The following is a 22,823-nucleotide window of genomic DNA, read 5'->3' as shown; positions in this document are numbered from 1 at the left end:
GTCTGACAGAAATGCAAGGGACTGATCTTGTCAGAGGGTTCATGAAGTACTTAAGTTCCTAAAATTTCAGCAATCATGTGGGTAACAGTTATCTTTTCAGCCACAATGAAGAGTTTGTTCGCTTCACTTGGGGTTGCTGGAAATGAATTTCCTTGCCATGTAACGATGCTGATGCAGTGGCTAAGTCCATGAGGAGGTGACACTGATGCTTTTCGCTATGAACTCCACAGAGAAGACAATCTCTTAGTGCATTGTTGAGGAAATAAAAATAGCTCCAAGGCACAAAGAAGTTTAGTAATGTCCCAGCTATTTTACTGATCTTGAAAAATCAGAATCTCTGGCCAATGACAGAAGCAAGAAAAATATTCTTTTAGCAGGGGTATGTTTTCATTTTAGGCAAAGCTGGTGATCATATAGAGTGCAACACATCTTGAGATAACATGACAGCGGTATGATTCCTTCTGAGGTAGGAATCCAATGACGTCAGTTGATTTATGTAAGTTTTTCTGGTGGGTCCCAGCTTTGCCATCTCAAGTTCCAGGTGAGCAGCTCAGCCCAGGTCCTGTACTTCCAGTGTTTTCACTTCACAAGGAAGTTGTCCAAAAGATGGTGACCGCTTTACCTCCAGGAACAACTTCAGAGTCTGTGGTGTTCAGCATCAGAACAATCCCACCTGTGACATACAGCATAATATCTGTGGGGCAGGAGCAAAGATTCAAAGTGGTCCACAGTACACAATAGTAACTGTCATTGTCAGCAGCACTGTTGAGGACATGGTAGACTGGTTGGTGGAGAAGTACCAGAGTCAACAATGGCTGGAGAAGGTGTATTAGAATAGCAGGTGTTGATGGTTCCAAGATTAGTGGGTCATCAAGATCCATCAAGGCCCATCTACCCATACATTATCAGACACCAGGTTGAAAGACACAGGACAACAAGCAAATCATGATGTGTAACAGAGACATGACAGAACAACAAGACAGATCACTGTCAGCTCCTAGCTGGAATGAAAAGGGACATGCAAACCTATCACATTTTTGCTAACCTACAAAAAGCCCAGAAGACATGAGGAGGACTCAACAGCTGGTGTCCTCTGTATTATTTCAGGGAATCCTGGGAAGAATGACTGAATGCACGCGTCTTGGTGCTTGCAAGCTGGATGGACTCCTTGCACATACTCGTGATTGTGAGAATGTGTGTACAGGAGTGTAAGTGAAATCAGTTTTGATTTAGTTTTGTTTTAAAGACTGTCCTTTCCCAGGAGGTTTCATGTTGCTGCCACAATGGCACAGCATTATTTCCGACAAGGTGAGCAGGGATGACACAGCATCTGACAAATGCTGCTCATAGTGAGGAGGAGGCAGGCCAGAACCTGAAATCTTTCTGCATTAGGGAAGAATGTCCTTGACATAACAGGCACATCCCACTGTACACAAACCCACAGCACCTCTCTGCACATGTAACAGCCAATTTGATGAACAGGCAAGGAAAAAGCATAAACAGGACAAAAACAAACAAACAAAAAAAAAAACCAACAGAGAAAGCTGATGATTTATAAGAATACAGACCCTCAGATACAGGCCATCCAGGTAGGATTCTCCAAATGAATGGAGTGCTGACTCTTCTGAAGGAAAGTTTTTTCACAAAAGCTGAGTTAGGCCAGACAAATCCCTGGAGCAGAGGACACAGGCTGGTGGGAAATAAGACAGACAGAAAAGGTGACAGCAGAAAAGACAAGGAAAGAGAAAAATCCTCTGGAGAACTTCTTCCCTGTCACCTGGAATAACTGAGGTCTCCTCAGGAGAAGGAGCTCTCTACTTTGCAGGAAGGAGGCTGTAAGAGATTGTAAGTAGAAGTAAGTGATGCCAAGTGACTGCCTCATGAATCTCATGTTGAGAGAGGAGCAGTGGGAGATCACTTCACCATCAGCACAGAACAGAAAGACACTGTCTCCTGAATTAATAACCTGAATCAACTGTTCTGCTTCTGACAGACACAGGAAGATGCAAAACCCAGATATAGCTTGCATTTTCTGGATGTTATTATTTCAGATTAAATTCAAAATCAAAGCAGGCAGGACAGGACATAATCAGAACTATGCAAACTCTGCATGTGTAACTTACTTTCCCCCACACTAAATGCATTTTAAAAAGGCATAGAGCAAATATTCAAGGTACGCCAGGAAATAAGACAGAAGAGTTAGAGTTCTTTTCCAGATAGGAATAGGGTCCAAAAAAAGCAGAAAGAATTGACTATGTCTTCCAGGGGTAACTCACCTGGTCATTGTCTCATTGGAAAGAGGTTTCACAGGACAGCAAAACTCATGTCTCACTGAGTTGTTCATCAGGGCCATAGTTCAACTCTGTTTCTACTCCTGTTATCCCTACCCCAGTTAGTTTCCTCCCTCCAGCTGCTTCCCCAGCACAATAGACCTAGGAACTGTGAAATTAAAAAAATCATAGGATGATTTAGGGTTGAAGGGGCTTCTGAAGCCTTCAGTCCAAGCCTCTGCTGAAAGCATGTCCACTAGATCCAGCCGCTCAGGGCCACATCCAGTAGAGATTTTAATGTCATCAAGGACAGAGATCACACAGCCTCACTGGGCCCCTCTTCCAGTGTTTGACCACCTTTTTGCTTAGCTCAATCTGGAATTGTTGCAAATTTTGTCTCCTACTCCTGGTTCAGCTGGTTCAGCTCCAAGGGCTAGGCTCTATTATCTATGTACCTCAGTTAGGCAGCTGTAGAGAGCGAGAACTTCGCCTCTTCTTGTACAGGATGAGAAGGTGAAGCTCTCCCTGCCTTACCTTGTACACCATGAGCTCCAGCCCCACAACGCTTCCTCACTGTCCCCCATGCCCTTAGAGGTCTTTAAATTATGTCAAACCTTCTCCAGCGTATCAGGTTTGAAGATCTTCCAAGGTTATCCTGCTGGCAAAACCACTCTTGTCCCATTTGACCAGGTAGATCCTATTCCTGTCACCAGCCCTTGTTCCTTGTGGTTAGAGAAGCCAGCGCACTCCCTGCGACACCAGCCACACAGCCAGGTCTTCCTTCCTCCTGTTCCTTTCTCCTTCACCAGCAGGATAAAGAACAGCCACCGGGCCCCATACCCTCCACCCTCACCTCCCAGAGCCCTCCTGTCACTCTGAATGTGCACAAGGCTGCCTCTAGCAGCGTCTCCTCTCCTGCCTTCTGGCCACGTTAACCTGGAACCTCCCATAGAGACGTATGTGCATCTCTCCAGCTTCCCATTATTTCTCAAGCACACTGCGCTTCTGTCTACAGTATCCAGCTTCAAGCACTATTTCATAGGTGGGCAATAGATAAAATAGATAAAAATTGTATAGAACCAAGATGTTCTAGAGATACCCAAAGAGGTCCTTTAGTGAAGCTGGTATCTTAGGCAGCAGCTTGTTCTTTCTGCAGTATCTTTACTGCGGATGTGGATCAACTGAACCCCCAAGCCATCAACAAACCCCTAGATCCCTTTCTCCAGGGCTGCACTCCAGCCTCTTGTCCTCCAGTCTATACATACATCCAGGATTATACTGTCCCAGGAGCAGAATCCATTATTTATCCTTGTTAAATTTCATCCAGTTGGTGATTTCCCAGCACTCAGATCTACCAAGATCTCCCTCCTCTCAAGGGACTCAACATCTCCTCCTAATTTAGAATCATCAGCAAACCTTCTTAGCATGTGCTCAACTCTTGTGTCCATGTCACTGATAGAAACATTCAAGAGAACTGACCTTAAAACTGAGCCCTGAGGAGCACCACTAGTGACTGGCCACCAGCCTGATGATACCTCACTGATCACAACTCTTTGAGTCCAATCCTTCTGGCTAGCTGTTCGCCCAAGGAAGCTGAAGACAGAGCCACACTGGAGTCACTACTACAGCACTGCCCTTGTGATACCAGCAGTGAGTATCCTCAGGAGTAGAAACAGAGCGATAAACATCTGGGCAGATATGTTGTCTATTACCCTTTCCAGTCTGGGCTGAAAAATGTATAGAACCACGGAGTCATTCAGGTTGGAAAAGACCTATGAATTAGAACTCGTTAGTTAGGGCTCCCTGCTGCCCCGGTTTATAGTCAGGTTTACATAATCTGATTCTTGCCAACTCAAACCATTTCATCATTCTCCTGTGACAGAAACTTCTGTTTGTGAGAAAATGAGGCAAAATCCGTTATTAATCCTGCTGATTCACAGAACACCACCCTTGCTGTCTCTCACTGGTATTTCTTTTTGGAAGCCTGTGCCAGTTGCCCTGATACCAAATTGCCTAACAGGAGTGAGGTAAACAGCTGTTTGCTGTTGATAGATGCAATATTACACATACAGTCACTGCGAGAAATTAGAAGGTTTATTTATTACAGTCTCTGTAGTATTGTTTAAAAACTCAAAAGGTCGGATACAGTGGCAACAATGAATAGCACATATTAATCAGATGTAATTATAAAGACAAATTCCCAGACAAATATGAGCTGGGATCAACTTGGTCATTAAGAGGACACTCAAATACTTGATAGAAGTAAGACTGCATATCTGGTTTGATATAGGCATTATCACACATATGTTCTTACCGCAAGAAGAGAATGTATTAATACAAGTGAAGCCTGTAGCAGTCTCTATGGTTACAGCGACAATTTCTAATATAAGCCATTGTCTTCAGATGCTTAACTTTCCATGTTTCGACTGCTTAGGCTGAAATTTTCCATCACTGCTCATTGTTTCCAGGTGAATTCTCTAGCAATCAGGTTAGCAAATGTACCGAAGAATTCTAGCAGATTCTCATGCTGAAACAGCAATTGGAAATTTGGCAGGGACTCAATATTATCATCTGTTACCAACCTCTCAGATTTACCCCATGGCTTGGTGACTTTAAAAGGCCCAGCAGATCATGCAAGAGGTTTTGTGCTGAAATTTCCGAATGTGCTATCTATAGTGAGCGAATCTGTCTCAGCCAGACCCACTTACTTGCGCACAGCCCCAAGGTCCTGCAGCACGCGCAGGTCACACTTGCATGTCAACTCTGCCCTTCCTCTGAGGGATTGTACCTAGGGGTTGCGAAAACGGAAGGCAGTCCAAATTTTGTGTCTGCAGCTCTTCAACTGCGTGAGTTATAAATAACTGGCTCTCCCCCACTGGTATCCTGGCAGTTTTTGTATTAGTCCCAGCAGCAGAGACCTGTGCAGTGGATGCAAACGCTCCAAGTCAGAACAGTCATTCGGCAGGACACCACTTTCTGTGAAAGAGTTTCTAGTAACAGGCCCCAACATTGTATTGTGATAAGAATTTTAAAACCTAGACTGAAAACGTTTTCTTCGAACACTCTTGTGAAAAAGAGGTATCCAAACCTGTCCATCTCCACCAGCCCATACGTCATCAGGTATCATGTCCCATCACCTCCATGTATGCCAGATTCTGCTCATCTAAACCATGACACAGGGAGGGAAAACAGATTGTGTGTCTTATGTTTTGGGTCAGAGGAGCCAAGAGGTTCTAGAGATACCCAAAGAGGTTCTTCAGTCAAGCTGGGATCTTAGGCAACAGCTTGTTCTTTCTGCAGTATCTTTACCACCCTGATGCTCTTCATATCTTCATTCACCTCTTTTTTTATTTTTCAGAGTTTGGGTGGTAGTTTGCTAAATTTAAGCTTTCTGAATACACAATTACTCCTAGATAGTCCTGATTTCCTAATCAATTTTTACAAACTCTAACCTCTTAAAGTATTTACCAAATAAGTGTCTGGTTGCTGCTCTGTTGTATTGCAGGTGTCCTGTGGTTATCAGTAGTATCCGAGGTGTTATACATCATGCTGTTAGTCGTCGGATTCAGCCTTATGTGCCTCGAGCTCTTTCATTCAAGCAGTGTGATAGATGGGCTCAAGTTAAATGCCTTTGCTGCTGTCTTCACTGTGCTTTCAGGTATGAACCTTTCCTTTCCCTTTTGCCTGAGGAACCACAACAAGACAAAATTCTAAAACTTTGAAAGAATAAAACCTGGGGGACACAAGACTCTCTTATCCCCATTTAACTAGCATATTTTTCACCATGATTTTTTTGTTCCTTTGAAACAAGGACTGCATGATAAATTTGCCTCTTGCCAGGGAGAAGCGAAAATAGATATTCCTGATTTCACAACAGCGATGCAGTAATTAGCCTTCCCCCAGCCTGCACAGCCGTTACCGTAGCCATAGCCTGAGCCTTCCTTTTTCAGCATCATCGTACTGATTAGCCAATAGAAAATGAAAAACATATAGTGTTGATAATTTTTTTTCCTGTGTTAATCCTGAAAGTAGGTGAAGGCTTGATGCTTCAAACCAAAGAAGCCCATCTTGTTCATTAGCAAAACTAAGTATGAAAAGGGCTCTAGTAATCGCACTGAGCAGCAACCTCAAGAGTAATGTGGGGACATGTACATCTCTCAGGACAAGTGTTTCAGGTTATTTTCATGCTTGGTCTGTACCTGGAGCCCTTCAGTGTCTGAACTTGAGGAACTCCTCTAAAAGAAGTTATCAAATCTATCCATGTAATTAAGTGTCCCTTTACTGCTGTGCTGGCTAAAAGCTCCACTTCCCAGGATTTATACAAGCATCGAGCCACAGCTGGTTTCTGTAAGCACTCCTGCATGGACCTCTCTGGCAGAAAGAACTTCTGTAATAAAAGGGCATTTTATTCTGCTGTATTTCAAGCTGAAAGAGATTATAATGGGCAGTGTACATTCTGTGAAGGAGTTTGTATCTTCAGAAATAGCTTCAAATTTTTAAATACAATTAGAGGTATAAAACTTAGATCAGAAGCAGAGCTGAGAGGACAAAAAATATCTGGTAAAAACTGCCAAAGCATGTATTTCAGCTTTGAATGTAATTTGGATTTTAAAAAAAGTCAGTTCAACTTTCAAAGTCAAAATACATTGAATTCTTCAGCATTCAAGCAATTATTTCCATGCTGTTTCTGTCTCTTCACCATTAACTGTGGTTTTAAAGTTTGTAAGAATTATGAAGTTTGCTTTCCTACACAACTTTCTATTTTTATTTTGTCCTTCCCTCTTTATAAACACATTGCCATGGTGTTCCAAATATAAATTTTAAAGTTTGACAGGGAAAAAAGATAGAAAAATAGGAAGAACTGAAAAAAAAAAACCCAAACAAACCAAAACCAAACCCCATAACACTGCTAGATTTTATTTTCAGTAACAGAGATATCAGAAGAAAGAAGAAAAACATATTTGTTTAAGTTTAGCATATTTATAATGACACAGCTCAATAGAAATTAAGTAACAAAGAGGATTTTGCCTTGGAGCAACACACCTCTCATTAAATCCATGCTAGAATTCCCCCTAAAACTGCAATGGGTTCCTCATATTCTCATAGCTCAACACCTAAAGGTTAGGAAAAATTATGCTGATAGTGTGGCCACTTACTGCAGTTTCTCAACCTCTTATGAGTCATTTAAAAAACAAACCCCAGAACATCATGATTTTGGTATCCTTTGTAACTTTATACAAATAAAAAAACTTACATATGTCTCTCATGTAATATTCATAATGAAGTATTTTAATTAATGTGATATATTTTATAAATAATATTTTTGGTAAAGTTATCTGAACATGCTTTAAAAGACCTTGTCTTTTCAAATTTAGTTCCTTAAGTTTTCCCATTACTGACACCTAGCAACCGTTCTGGTCCTGCAAGGCCAATGATCTTGAGACAGCTATAAATGGTCAGTGTTTCTGCTCTCCCATCCACCCGGTCACTCCAGTCCACCAAATTATCAGGATTTTCCACCTGCAAGCGTCTGTTGCCCTGGACCCCAGGTGGGTGGGCAGACAGGCATTTTGTCCTCTTTGCCCAGCTGGAGGAAAAGATGACCTTGTAAATACAGCATTTGTTGATTTACATTACAGCTGTTAATTTTATCTAAAATCTTACAAATAAATGTACAACAAAAAAGTACCAGAGGATATCCCCATGGAGAACTTGGCAAGGCACACCTAAAATAGCCCACACCAATGGGTGGCATCAGGAACAAGCCAAATCAGAAGTGCATGAAGTAGCACAATGAAAGTAGGATTCGTATTGTGCATGGCATAATGGCACTGCCAGCGCAGCCTGGCACATGTCTGCCCCCACCCCGCCCCACCATGAGGCAGATAAAGCAATAAACACCATGTTTTCGCTGTGGTCCCCCAGTTGCAGCAGGATTTGCTGATGACCTCCTACTCACCTGTATCAGTGGACTGTCATGCTGGCCTCCCACACGGCAAAAGGCCTGAACGTTGCTGAAATGCCATTAAGGTTTTGCATGACAGAACAGATCAGCCTTGCTGAAGGTAGTGCTGGCTGTGTCAAACCTCCTGATGGCTCTGAGTGACTATGACATGTCTCAGGGCAGTCTGTAATATTTTATTAAGGTTGAAAAATTACTGACAGTAGGTACAGGAACAGCAAACCACAAACTTTAAGATCAATGTTATAACTGTCAGCTGGAGAAAAAAAAATCCACCAATTTAAGAAGTACAGCAAGCTCCCAGTGAATTCTGGAAATTAAATATAGCCAGAAACAAGCAAGGTGTGTACCAGTTTGCTGTGCTCCCATTAGGCCACCCACCTTGCTGAAATACCATTCCTTCCGATGTGAATTGCTCTTTCCACCTCCTAACTTTGCAGTGTGTCACACCAACATGAAGCAGCTGAGCAAACCACTGCAGCTTCTTGTAATAAAATGTCTTCTTTCAGCCTCTGCAGTTGTTTGCATCAAATATGACATTTGTCTTGCTGAAGGTCCTGCTTAACATACCCACAACACAAACATGACGTTCCCCGACTTCCCTCCCCCAGAATTGCCCTGAATCATCTACGTGTCTGGTGAGACTAATGAAGAGCTTTAGACTCTGAAAGTAAGCAGGAAAGAAAAGCAAAGAGTTGGGTCTGGGGAGGGAAAAATCAGCATCTTCTATATGGAGGAAGGGCAACCGTGGAAAAAAGTAGATGGTCAGAGAGAACAGTAAATGGCAGCTTCGGTTAAGGTGCCAGTGTAAGGTGTAGGACCACATCGTACCCCACCCTGACAGAACACCAGTATTCCTAACTGCCTTGAACTGCTGATGCAGAACAAGGGAGTTTTTGACATCTGTAGGTCCAAGGTCTATTTGGGATATGATGATCCTGCCCCACTCTTTAGCTAAGTGCCTGAACCCATGCTTTTCGTGAGCTCAGCTGGGAGCATAATCTGCATTGCCAAGGGACTAAGCACACACATCCCAGATTATTGTACCTAGAAAATTCTCCAAGCATCAGAGCTGCTCCTGGCCACCACTCCTTGAAAAGCAGGGTCTGGTTTTCCTCAGAGAGATGTCTAAATGTAAAAATCAGACAGTTTTTTCTGCTTAAGCTGAAGAACCATGCTGGCCAGCTAAGCGGCAGAGCAAACTCAGGCTACCCTGCGATTTATCTGCAGCCCTGTTCTTAACACCATGGTGAGTGGAGCATCTAATCTTCACCCAGTTGTCATTATCTCAGCAAAATATAATGGTGGCACAAAAGCAAGCATCATCAGCATTGTACTGGCAAAAGTATTCCTGTGGTGTCCTCTCGCCACACATCATCAGGAATACTGAGTTCATTTAACTTCCTTGTGTAACTTCCAAGTGTTTTATGAGTGTTCAAATTTATAAAGTTTAGCAGCTGTTCAGATAAAATATCATTGTTTGGCATTAACACTTTGAATCTTGAATTGCCTACAGAAGTCTCTCTCCTTATTCTCTTACCTGAGGCCTGCCTGCGATGGGCTAAGTGAGATAGCTTGTGGGTGGCATACCCCTGTTTTGCAGCAGCAAGGTTGGTGGGGATGCTAATTGTGCAACGTTTTCTTCAACAATTTTCTTTCTTTAACTCTTCTCTTAATTGAGAATTCAGTATGATGTAAAATAATGAGTTCTCAGTCACACCTTTCCTCTGCCCATGCAACTCCCTCCTCCACAGTAGAATAAGAGGCATAAAAGTACAACAAAGACTTTTCTGGAGCTTTCAAAGCACTTCCAGCAGTAGCTATCTCAAGAATTATAAAAAACATTAGCACAAAAATTCCTGTTATAATCCCTGCTTCTCAGGTCTCTTGGGGATGGTGGCACACATGATGTATACTCAAGTTTTCCAAGTGACAGTCAGCCTTGGGCCAGAGGACTGGCGACCACATTCATGGGACTATGGATGGTCCTTCTGGTAAGTGTCACCACTGGTTAATATCTTTTCATTTTTGAGTTGTTCCATCAGTTTGTTGAGAGATTGTACATATCACAGATTTCCAGGAAGATGCATGTAAATTTCCAGCTGCCAAAATGCTAGGAGCAAAAAACCACCATGGCCATACAGTTGTTGAGGTGTAGAGGACAGTTATCAGTGACTGTGCAGCAGCAGCTGTGCCTATCAGCAGGTACATAGCATTTGTAAATAAACAGCAACCACAATTACCAACACAGATTGAGCACTCTCATTAAAGTTCAATTTAGGTACATAATTGCCATGGCATTTCAGAGACTTTGAGCTTTTTTTTTTTTTCTTTTTTTTTTTAATTAATGTCTTAGTTGAACCTTACACTGCAGCTTTTAACACAGCCACAGTGGAAGGCATAGTGCTCCTGGCACCTTAAGACTTCCCTGTGGATCATGGCAAGAAGGCTTGGGAAAATGGTCATGACATTTTGGAAACTGATTTTATTTTTACTTTTCCCATTTATCTTCTAAAATTCACATAAAAAATAATTTGGCCAAGATACGTCAACTGTGTTATATTGCTTGCAAGCTTATAAGAAGCTTACAAGGAGACCGTGGAGAATAGAAATAACTGCAAACGACTTTCACATCCCTCTAGAGGCATCAGCCTCTTTGCACGGCTAAGGAGAATACTTTTTCATTGCTAAATATAGTGTATTATTTTCATTCCATCTCAAAGCAGAGACAAGAACCTTTGCTAACACCAGTAAACAAACACAAATGCTTCTTACGCACAGCACTACAGGGAATTATTAGTCTTTCCTTCTCCCCTCACTGTATTGTGTTTGATGGGAGGAGTTACTAATATTGTAGTAACATGTTACAAAATATAAATTGCATTATATTTAAAATACAGCTTATTTTGTGTATCAAAAATTAATATTTATTGCATGTGGTGATGAACTTCTAAATAAACTGCAATCATATATTTATAATATTTATATAAATGTTCGTAGCAATTCTGTGGTCATAATTGTATAATTATTAATATCTTTAAATAATAAGGCATATCCTCTGTTAATTTGTCTTCAGAACTCTATTTAATAATTTACTGCAATACTCAAAATTCAGAATATTGTTAAATGTCTAGCATGATAAAGCACTCATTAGATCATTCCCCTTCATCTTGTGCAAGACAAGAAACCCCGTGTCTCAGAGCGGGCATCAAAGGCTTGCAGGTCCCGTAGGGCATCACGAGCCCACTCATCCCACCCATGCTCAGAGAGAGCTGTTCAGAGCCAGCATCCCACCTGCGCTCGCAGCCGGCAGTGCTGCCGCTGCCCTCACCACAGCTTTGCCCCAGAGCAGGCGCACCCCTGCCCGCAGCTCTCCCCACGCAGCCACCGCCAGGGCACAGCAGGCTTTGGTTTAAAGACCCTGGGGTTAGGCTTCACTGTGGAGGATGCTGGAGATACCCACCAGCAGAAAAATACATGGGAGCAACCTCAGCTCTTCCCATATTCCTGAAGTGGGACCTCAGCTTCACTCTATCCAGTAACTGCGGGTTCACCCCGAGCTCTGCTCAAGCTATTGCCGTCACAAAGTAGCTTCTCAGATTTGGGAATCTCCCTCCTTTCCACTAATACCTTCCGAGGCAACGCACTTACCTAGGCAGACGCTGGGCACAGTGCAAACCGCAGCTCAGTCACAGCTCCCCCGGGGCAGACGTGAACAGCGCAGCGTTTCCAGCCGGCAGCGGTGCTCAGCAGCCAGGGGAAGGCCATGGGGTTCCTCATGCCACGTCAGTGACTGGGAGCAGAACTGGCAAAGGAAGGTCTGAAAGTCAAATGCAGCAAAAACAAGAGGCTTCTTCCTCCCAGCTAACACTAAACCACCACTTCCATAGGGACTAGAGAGCTACAACCCCTCCTGGCATCCCCAGACTTCAACGCCTTCTTTAAGAAGGGTTAAAAACAAACACCCACCCAGTCTGGTGGAGTTTGGGAACGCTGCACATGCAGGAATTTCCTTCTGCTCGATCTGGGTTCAGGTGATGGCCTGAAGCATGAGCTTTAAATACCCCTGAACCAGTAGTACAAACATCAGCATTGTTTACAGCCTTCTGTAAGAAGTACCACTGCATCATCCTCCTAGACACCTGTCAGAGCATGGAGAATTGCAACGCCACTGAAACGTGGGTCCTGGGAACACTGTCCCCATGGCCAAGAGCCCAAGGGCATGAGTGCAGACCTGGACTGCCATTCGTTTCCCAAGTGCCAATGGGAAAGCTATTTTTTCCGTGACTCTATTTCCCCTCTATCGAAAGGGGATGACAAAAATACTCCCCTCAGATAAGGAAGGGATGCTCATGATCTGCTCAGACACCCCAGGGTTGAAAATGCATCACTTTGTCCCTGTTATCCTACCCCATTCCCAAGCCTTTGGCAAAGCCTGGAAGGGTGTTTGTGCTCTGGCACGAGCCAGGAGTAGCCCAGGGAATTCTCCACTGGCTCTGAGGATCAGGGGATGTTCAAATTTGCCCCTCCTAGAAAAAAGAAATATACAAAACCCTGAGCTGTTTAGGCCACAGAGGAACTTGAAAGCACAGCCCTGAGCTCAGCTACCAGAGGCACTATAGGTACAGTCCCACCACATCTGGGGCACAGCTGGCACAGAGGGGCATTGCTGTTAAAGAGGCCTTCACCTAAAGTAGGATGGTACTCTTACAGGTACGAGAACCACTTTTTACACTGAAATAACATTTAACCAAAGTCCATAAAAAATCTCAACCATATCAACCATAATTGTCTCATTATTATGATTTACCAAATGCCAGGCCTGAGGTCACATTAAGAGTCTTCATTCTGTATTTCCTTCTCTGAACCTTTCAGCATTTCTGAGTTAGTGATTAGAAATTATCAGAAACTTTCAAGAGAAATTTTTCTCCATATGTCATTCCCCAGGCACCAACCAGGCACAGTGAAGCATGTGGTTTCAGCTGGCTTCTTCCTTGATATTGTTTAGGAGTCCAGCTGGAAATATTTGGAGCTCTTGGAGGTTTTCCACACGCTCCATGTAGGAGGAAGACACTTGCCAGGATTCCCTGTGCCTGGACAGTCACACATAGCATAAATTTCCTTTCCACTTCACCCAGCTGTGGGAAATCTAAGAGAACTTCATCACCCCGGTGTTCACTGTGCTTCCTTCTTATCTGACTGCATCTGGCAAAGGGGCTCAAAAATGCGGAGGAAAGGGGCTGCCTCCACAAGCTTCACTGCCATGGGAGTCCCTAAAGGACTTGGTATGCACTGAATTTTGAAATCATTGAAATGAGCCGTTTCTGTTTACTTGAACCATTTTTTTCCCCCAGATTTTTCAGTGCATGAATAGGTGCTCTTTTTCAACTTTCATCTAATTTGAAATGAGAAACTGTTTCCTTGTCTGCAGATCCTTTGCAGAAAGGGAAAACAGCTCATGCTGAGGGCTCTGTTGATAATGCGTATTTATAAGATAATCCTACTGTGGCTGTATTCTTCCTGTTCTGCATAATTTATATCAGTGTTCAATTTGGTTATAGGAAAGGTGAAAGCAAGGCGCAGGTAAAGTGTGTAGCTGACACAGATGATTAACTTAATCCAAGTTAGTTAGGAAGCCACTGTGAACTGTAGCTGCAGCTGATGGGCTGAATGTGAAGTCAACGGGAGCCTGAAAGCAGATAAGCTCTGCAAACAAAAGGAAGATTTCAGTGCCTTTTTTGTAGCTCTATTTCATGCTCAAAATGCATCTAAACTCCGTGGGGTCATGAGTTCCTCCCCAAGCCACATCTGAACTGGAGATCAGGGAGATGAAGGCTGGAGGAGAGATGTGGAGGGAGGGCAGAAGGCACCTGGGGGAAACCCAGTCCAGAGCAGGGAGCAGAGCAGCTCCCAGCTGAACGTTCCTTGCCAGGAGGCCCAGGACAACACCGGCTGCTGTTCCAGCCTGGCATTGGGACAGTTACTTTTATTTCTTCCACTTTCCTTCTCCCTCCATCTCCCCATGCTTGCAGGTTGGTACTTGAAGGTGTCCTGCTACCAGCTGACTGAGATTGGCCAGCACTGCCTGTACACTGGGAGCACTGCCCTCAGATTTAATCTCTCCACAAAATGCAAGCGCTGTCTTCTATTCTGGTCAGGCTTTTAGAGACTGGATATAAGCCAGGAATGCTAGAAATGTCCATGAGCCAGGGAAGAAGGAAATACAGTAGTCTGATGAAGGCACAAAACCACAGAATTGAAACCAACCCTGCAGTAGCATTGTGCAGAGCCGGTCTCCCATGGACGCTGGAGAACTTCCACTGGTCCAAAAGATGTGTTCTCTGGGGTGGGACTCCTTCTAGGAGTTTGTGACTGCTCTATAGATTTTAGCACTTATCTGCAAGGGTCTGAAACATTTCAAAGGGAAATTGAGAGGCATTTGACTCTTCTGTCAGAGCACATCGAGTGTTCACATTAGCCACTCTGCCACACGGTTGTCCATGGGATGAAAGCTGTGCCCAGCCCCCAGCCCAGCATCCTGCCTGCATGCCTGAGCATGTGCCACAGGTCACTGGAGGTAAGATGAGGAGAACGGGTTTGTCACCACCGACTTACCTGCCTAGTTGCATCCTGTGTATGTGTGTCTCTTGGCATCAGAAATATAACGTGAGCTGCTGTCTTAACCCAGCTCTGCTGGTTTCTCTCTCCACAGTCTGGCATGGGGTTCTTTCACCTGCTGCATGGCGGCCTCCGTTACTACCTTGAACTCTTACACTAAGACTGTCATTGAGTTCAGACACAAGCGCAAAATCTTTGAGCAGGGCTTTCGAGAAGAGCAGAACTTCCTAGACCAGGAAGCCATCAAGTACTTCAGAGAAAGGTCAGTGCAGTCAGTTGCTCGATCAGTGGAGGTTGTCACGGACTCTGCTAGTCGCAGAAAATCCAGGCTCTCACCGATTTCAGCACATGTGGGCGAAGTCTCTGAGATACTTGGAGAAGATGTGTGTTAAAGACAAATACAAAAGATCCTCCTTGATTTGTTTTTTCTTAAATTTTGTGATGTCCCAGTGCCTGCCTTTTCCTATATACTCACACAAGACTGACAAGTCCCTACAGTGTGCATCCGATTCATAGGAACTCATAAGAAGCTATGCTGCCAATACAAGCTGATTTTCCCTCTCTGGAAAGGTAAAATTGTGGGGAAACAAATGTTACAGCCATCTTTTCTCAGCATGTGTAATAGGCACCTCCCAATAATCCTAACAGCTGCTGAGACATCTTCCAGCCACTTTGGAGTTGCTATCTTCCATAGCCACAGGCCTACAACTCATGCTAGGCTCCTCCACACAACTCATCCTCCTGAGCTTCTCCACACAAGCACAGCACATACATTATTTTGCACTGCAGAAACATCCACACAGTGCCACCCACGCTGCTGCCAGGGCCTTAGACAGGCTCTAAGTCCTGCCTGAGCCTTGAAGGCCCAGATGCTCCTTCACTCTGCCCATCACCACACGCTGCCCACCTGCCGCACCGCTGACCCCTTGCACTCTTAGCTGGCCCAGGTGGCTGTGCTGGGATACTTGCTGCCCTTATTCTTTTATGATAAGTTTAAGGCTTTGCTTAGAATTGCATAAGGTGAAGAACACACAAATATTGACCTCACACAGCAGGGAAGGTGTGATGCACTCCACAGGGGTACCTTCACGGAATGAGGAGCTGATAAGTACAGAGAATCCTCACCAAAAGCCTATTGTTGGAAGTTACATAGAGATATTTCAGGGTCAGAGAACATAAGGAGGATTCGTTCTTGTTCTTCTGACCAACGTGGCAGTGGTAGAAAAGAGTGGCTGGGAAGCTCTGGGGAGACAGAAAATTTGAAATGATCAGACATTTCAGTAGTGAAGTGAGGAGCTCCCCTGAGCAGGAAGAACTAAAGAACTTCCATGCTTGTTACTTTGCTTTGGTTACCCAACCTAAACTAATAGTCCCTATTCTTACAGTTATTCCTTAGCCAACTTCCAAGTTTTCACTCTACGTTTCAGACAGTCTGGAAGGATGAGCGAAATGATTCAAACCACCATGATTTTCCTAATTTTGCATTTAGAGGTTGACACTGAATTTAAAAAAATTCTGTGTGTGAGAAAAAACCCTCAAACACAGTGAAGAGAAAGTGGTCAGCATGTGCCTCAGGAGAAACCAACACACAGTGAGGGAAAACACTCAGCCAAGGGAAAACAGTCAGACAAATTACTGAAGTGAGAATTGCAGATGAGAGACCAGCAGAATTGTAAATAACATGTTGAGTTCTATCGGGAAATGCTAAGGAAACTTGATAAAGTACCCCTGCCGCCCTTTCTGGAACAGTAAACAGCGCAAAACATTAATGGCATAGAGGACTGTAACCCCCTTTATCTCACATATGCTTTGTGTGGTTTGCTTTTGATTCCTCGTGCATTCACCACGTTACACAGCCCCCTCTCCTTTCAGTCTGAGAGGGCTTCACCCCAACACACCAGATGAACAGGTGAAGGGCCCCAAAGAAAGACAACAAACCAAACACAGCATTGAGGGTTTTTCAGGTCTCTTGGAAGGAAGGTTTGAACTCAACCTAGGGAACTAGCCGGCTATTTAACACACACATGCCCAAGGCGAGTGACAAGCCCCTCCTCGGCCATACAAAGCAATGTGTTTTTAAACTCTTCTTTCATACGTTTCATTCAAAACCAGCTCCATACAAGGCAACACGCATACAGAACAGCCTGTTCCCTGTGACTGCTCTGCATACTGGTCAGAGCCACCCTGACCAGTGTACAGAGACAACGCTGTCTCTACCACTTGCTTTATGACTGGGCTGGATGTTTTGTTCTGTCCTTCCAGTTTCCGTGCTCGTTTTGAATTTGTGTGAACAGTGCACTTATCTGTCACATCCTCCAAGCCCTTCCACACGCACTTGGCAAACACAGCTCGAGCATGTGGTGTTCCCAAACTTCATGATTATGACTTTCTTTTTTTATATCACATTATTTTAATTGTTGTATCTGAATACATAATAAGAAGCCCAGAGAGAGTGTTACCATGGGATCAATTTAGAGATTTAAACTGTGCAGCATGACTTTTTTTTTTTTTTTTTTTAAGTTACCATACGCATGATCACCTTCGCTACTGTGACCAGGGAATCCTCTGGGACTGCTGGGCGTCCAGGGGTCATCAATTGGCAACACAGAGTCCGTACGTGCTGTGGGTGCCAACAGTCCCAGCAAGCACACAACTTCCCCTTGCTCCCATCTTCCTTTGCACAAACAGCAAATAACTTCAATTCTCTTCCCTTCCTATGCTTATATATACCCAGGGATACTTCACATTCCTTCCTACTCCTACACCTCCATATTCCTTTTCATATCTCATAAATAAAACCCTGCAGCCTTTCTTCCTTCCAGGTATTTTGCACATTTTGCTACCCTCTTTGCATGTTCCTTTGCCTCAGTACACATCCAGCACCCACTGTACGCACGCATCTAGCCTCTGTGTTGAATAAACTTTGTGCAATGGGCAGTTTTCTAAAAGCAATATATTTCTAGTGAAAGTTAAAGCTTTATCATCATTCCCAATAGCTGCAGTTTATCTTCTGGGAGACAGGGAAGAAAAGAGTTAGCCGCATTTTAACTCAGAAAAGTTTTTTGTTGGAATATTCTTCTACAGGTCCCTGTTCCCAGAGAAGAAATTTACTTTATGAAAAATACTGACAGTAAAATAAAAACTGCTAATATTGCAAGTACTATGTCAAACATAATATTATTGTATTTCACTTAATTTTAATCGCATGTAACTGCACATAACAACAGAAGATTTACTAGAAATGTATTAGATGAAAGACCTGAAATGTTCCCTTGAGAGTTCCCAGTTCAACCAGTGTGCACCATGTTCACCACCCAGTGCAGGAGATGCAGGGGATGAGCCACATCAACGCCTGGCATCTTGTCCTGACCTGAGTTTCTCCATCAGCTCAGCCCATCCCCTCCCCTAGCACGTCTGCATTACTGCTGCTCGTTAACTTCGGTCTCCGCATCCTAAGAACTGCCTCAGTGGTGCAGAACATAGGAAAGACATTTAGAATTACATAAATATCTGTGTACACCCCAAATGCTGCTCCACTGCCTGGTTTGACTCCACCTTAAGCACATACAGTTATCCAGCCCTAAGTCCACACGTAAGCACAAGCAAGTTGCAAACAGACAGCTTACAGAGAGGCAGCCAAATTCTCTTGACTCCCTGTGACCACAAAGACACAGACTTTGTCTCTCAATAGCTAAGCATCTCGCTATTTCTCTCACTGGGAAAATATTTAAATGGCTGCTAAAAAAAAATATCAAAGATTGATGGTGTTATATTCAACAATCATTTCATTCTGAGGCCTGGGATACTTTGAAAAGTCCAGACAAAATAGACTGTAGTTCACACCATAAAATCAAAAGATATTATATCTCTTCAGACATAAAAGCTATGATAGCCCTCAGAGTAACTGGAAGCAGAAAAAGTAAATGATACAAGATTGGAGGTGTTATTCATGCATTAAGTGTTCTATAACATTGTCAGTAGAATTATCTGCAATGTGTCAGCTTTCACTCTTTGTCCTGTTATTGGCTGTTCTCCCTTTTTCTCTGGTTTTTCTTTTAACTGAATATTTGTCTATAACTTTTGCTCACCTTTTTCAGTTGTTTAGTTTATTAGGTGTCAGCTCATAATAGGTTATCTCTCTTCCTTCCCTCTCAATTTCTCCTTCTCCATTTCACATGAATAGCCTTGCCCCATATGATCTCGAGCATGGTCCATTGTCTAAGGGTTCACCCCAGCCAGCAGGGAAGGAACCTCCACATCTGCTTCCTTTGCTATGAGGCTCCTTCCAGATAAGTCAAAGGGACAAGAATTCTTTGTTCTCACCTATATAGTCTGATAAGCTGATTGTGACAGTCAGCTGAAGGGATGTCGGCGTGCTAGGACCGTCTCCTCTTCCACTGCCCAGCTATCTGGCTTCTGCAGTGCCCTGCAGCGTAGGTAGCAGTTCCAGGGCTGCCACCCCTTTGCCACTGCCGGCTGCCACGAGATGCAGCTGCTGCAGAGTGGGGTCACACCATGCCATCCCACACTTTCCTCCCCACCCTGCACAAGTGTACCCGTAAGGCCCCAAGCAGGGGTCTGGGGTAACCTCTCCAGTGCAGCACTCACTACGGTGCACTCGGACTACCACATCTTCAGCTTTCTCAATGTAACATCTAATAGATGTGCAATCATCTAGTTTGGGGGTTCTAAAAAGACAGTGAGAGGAAGGCAAGATGGAAATCAGCAGTAGATGCAGCAGTTTTAGCAGCTTTGTCCAAATGGCTGTGTAATAATTAGGACACGTTCATAAGAACTGTGAATTTTGGACCAATTGGCTACACCAACATTACTGTCGCACCCATTCAGGCAAGGGACAGTGCAGCTAGGTGATTCACACTGAATGTCTGTCCCAAATTTGTCCGCGGTTTCTTGCCTTCCTTTTTTTATATATTAAAAAAAAACCCTTTCAACTGTTCCCCACCACCTTTCCCTTCTCCCAGAACTCTGGTGGACTTTGCTTTCAGGTAAAGAAGGAAAACTTTCCTCTCTGCTTCTTTGGTATGCTGGGGAAAGGCAGAAAGCATTAGTGGGGCAGATGGAGACCCTGGGGTGACAGCCACAGCTGCCGGAACAGGGATGATTGTAGCTACAGGGAGGAAGGTCTGGGGCAAGGGAACATAGAGGCTTGGGGTGACAGTACGTGAGGATTGAAGCCAGGGGTCAGGGACAGGGGCCCTGGAAGGGTGCCAGTCAAATCCAGGTGAGCTCCTCGTGGAGACCTAGTCATCACCTTGAGCAGGGAATAACAAGTTAGTGAAGCGGTATGAGGAAACTGGCATTACCCATCACCCTCTTTTACTGCTGATGAGAGGAGAAAGAGCAGCAGCTTTTGGAAACGCACCCATATGTGGTCAGGCTGCGTGAGGCGGGGGTGGTGCACCCCTCTGGGACTGCGGCCGCTGCAGACGGGGGGCTAGCCCACCCAGCCTGGTGGGAAGGGGGACCCCAGAGCTCAGCACAGGGCTGTCCCCAGCCTGCCAACCCACCTTTTGCTCCCTGGGAAGCAAATCTCACTTACTAGGTGCTGTCAAACCATACAAATTTAGCAAGAAAGTCTGGAAGATGCAGCCTTCCCCGTGCACTCAGCCCCGCGCAGCGTTTGCCAGCTCGCAGTGCCCACCCACGCCCGCTGTGGCATGGCAGCCGCTCCACAGCAGCCCCCTTCCCCATGGGGCCCTTGCTCTGGTCTGCAAAACCAACCCAACGTCAGGCAGATGCTACCGGGGACATGCTAGAGTGAACAGAGTTCAAACTGCCGTTGATACTAGTGCAGACAAAAATGTCTCTGCAGGGATGGAAAATGTCAGTTTGAAGTGCTAGGAGCAGTCTGAAACAGACGGCAGGTCCAAGGCTGTTGCAGAGATAATAAATCAGGACTACTCCCAACATAGTGAGAATCAGAACTTCTCAAATCATCATTCACATATGCTTTTTTTTTTTTTTTTTTTTTTTGCTTTTCTGTACCTTTCTGTAATATAGCTTACTCACAGCTTGCTTTCTCTAACTCCATTGTACTCATTTAAGGTGTTGTGCAGATCATACCAATGCTTTCCAAAGACATGCTAAACTTTTGCTCCAGTTTCCTCTTTAGCCCCCTAGATATCTGAACAGATTTTAAGCTACTGACCTACCATAACTCCCGTTTACAGAGTCAGTATCTTTTTGTAGGGACATCAGTAAGAATTTCCAATCTGACTATCCACCTTTCATTAGCACACAGGGATGACTATAACGTTCTGCCTTGGATTTATTCTGTACTTTATTCTGCAACACAGGAAGGTTTATCTGCAGAGCCGTTCCTTCCGGAAAATTACACGGACTGGCACTTAAATGGTGTAGCACTAGCAATACACCCACTTCCAACACACACGTACTGTACAATGCTGTTAGTCCCTGACACTTAGATGCATCCTGAAGAGTGAAAGAGTGGGAGAGACGCAGCCCTGAGCCCCTCATTTCTATCCCCCACGGCCTCTTTACATGAGCTTTCCCCTGAGAGGGGCAAAGCCAATGGAACCAAGTCCTTCCTGAGACCGTTACGAGCTTCGTAATGGGCCTGGCTGGCTATAGATGGAGGAGCCCAGGTATGTTGTGCTCATGTTGATTCTGACCCTTCCATTCCTGTATGTTTGGGAGCAGCCTTTGTTTCTGTTAAAGGTGCTACTTCTATATTCTCTTTTCCAGGACTGAGGAGGAGAGGGCTGAGGCTGGGGACCTGAGGTTACAGTGCCTCCATAGCTGCTCCCCAAATAGTAAGTGACCATGGCTCAAATATGTCCGATACACAATGGCTTGTACCAGCCCCATGCTGGCTCCTTGGGGTTAAGAATAAGGCTTGGAGTAGGAAGCTATGGAAATAGAGGTTTGTAACTTTGCCAGACAGCGTTGCCCAAATGATAATCAACTAGCATACGAACAGTGCAAAATTCTCCAAGATTCAATTTAGGATGTGCACATACCCTATAATTTTATGTTATCTCAAGAAGCTGTGACTTCATAGTAGTTTAAAAATATGCTCTAATTTACACCTGTATAAATTTCATTATCACTACCTTTTTTCATCTATATTTATCATCAATTCATGATGATGCATGCTATTGAATATAAAAATGATTGAAAGCAGCTTTGGTAGACAATAACTTTAGTGTAATTAATGCCATTTCTTGCACTTACTCAGAAAATTGCTATGCTTTTATTCAGCGTTTGCAAAAATTCTTACTTTAAGCTATGGGAATCAGTGGTTCAATGTACGGAGCACTATTGGAGCATGGCTCCTGCCCTGCTCTGAATACTACACTTTTCCTTTACTCTCCAGGAAAGATGTGGGCAGTTTCATGCATCTATTTCCTTGCAGAGAAAGCAAGCGATCCTTCATTCAGCAGGAGGGAGGCTTGGGAAAGTGACTTGCTGACTCTGCGCTATGAAAATTTGGAAACCTCATAGCACTTTGCTGCTTCAGTCTTGCTGAGATGCACGTCTCAGCCACATACGCATGGAAGCTTGGTGTCCGTAACCCTAACAATTGAGGGTCCTGCTCCCTCATCAGACCTGCTGGAACAGCTCTGCAGTCCCATGTCACTGCAAGTGGTCTCCCCACAGGCAGAACAGGGCTAGCACTGCTCTCCAGCTTGGTTTGGCATCAGCTCACTTGGTAACTCCTGCTCCTTGAAAATGCCATGTCAGTTACGGACCTTTCGGAAAGCAGATCCACATCCTTCATTTTCACGGGCCTGGAAATGTCTATTAGTACAAAACGGATCTGGGTCATATTTCCCAAGAAAATTCCCCACTTGCCAAGCTACTGGCTTGTGCTGAAATATGCTCATTTCATTACAAAGACTGTCCAAAGGTCTTTGTTTCAAAGAATGAATAACAATTCTTGACATTAGGTGTTCCAAGGAATAGAAACAAGGGTCTATTGGTCCTTTGCC

General features: G+C 44.2%; 1 protein-coding gene across 2 annotated transcripts in view; it reads left to right on the top strand.

Annotated features, from left to right (window-relative positions):
• GSG1L (GSG1 like) overlaps window positions 1–22,823 on the top strand; it is a 59,879-nt gene that overhangs the window by 29,145 nt on the left and 7,911 nt on the right. Inside the window, exons 3-5 of one of the 2 annotated variants that reach the window (XM_037386441.1) lie at window positions 5,776–5,928; window positions 10,115–10,226; window positions 14,945–15,112. In XM_037386441.1, the coding sequence (XP_037242338.1) occupies window positions 5,776–5,928; window positions 10,115–10,226; window positions 14,945–15,112 (433 nt within the window). The remainder of the gene's footprint in view (window positions 1–5,775; window positions 5,929–10,114; window positions 10,227–14,944; window positions 15,113–22,823) is intronic. The other variant, XM_037386442.1, reaches the window with a different exon arrangement.

The sequence above is a fragment of the Falco rusticolus genome, chromosome 4 (genome assembly GCF_015220075.1).
Source record: "Falco rusticolus isolate bFalRus1 chromosome 4, bFalRus1.pri, whole genome shotgun sequence".
Taxonomy (NCBI): Eukaryota; Metazoa; Chordata; class Aves; order Falconiformes; family Falconidae; genus Falco; species Falco rusticolus.
This window is presented reverse-complemented; position numbering and strand designations above follow the sequence as displayed.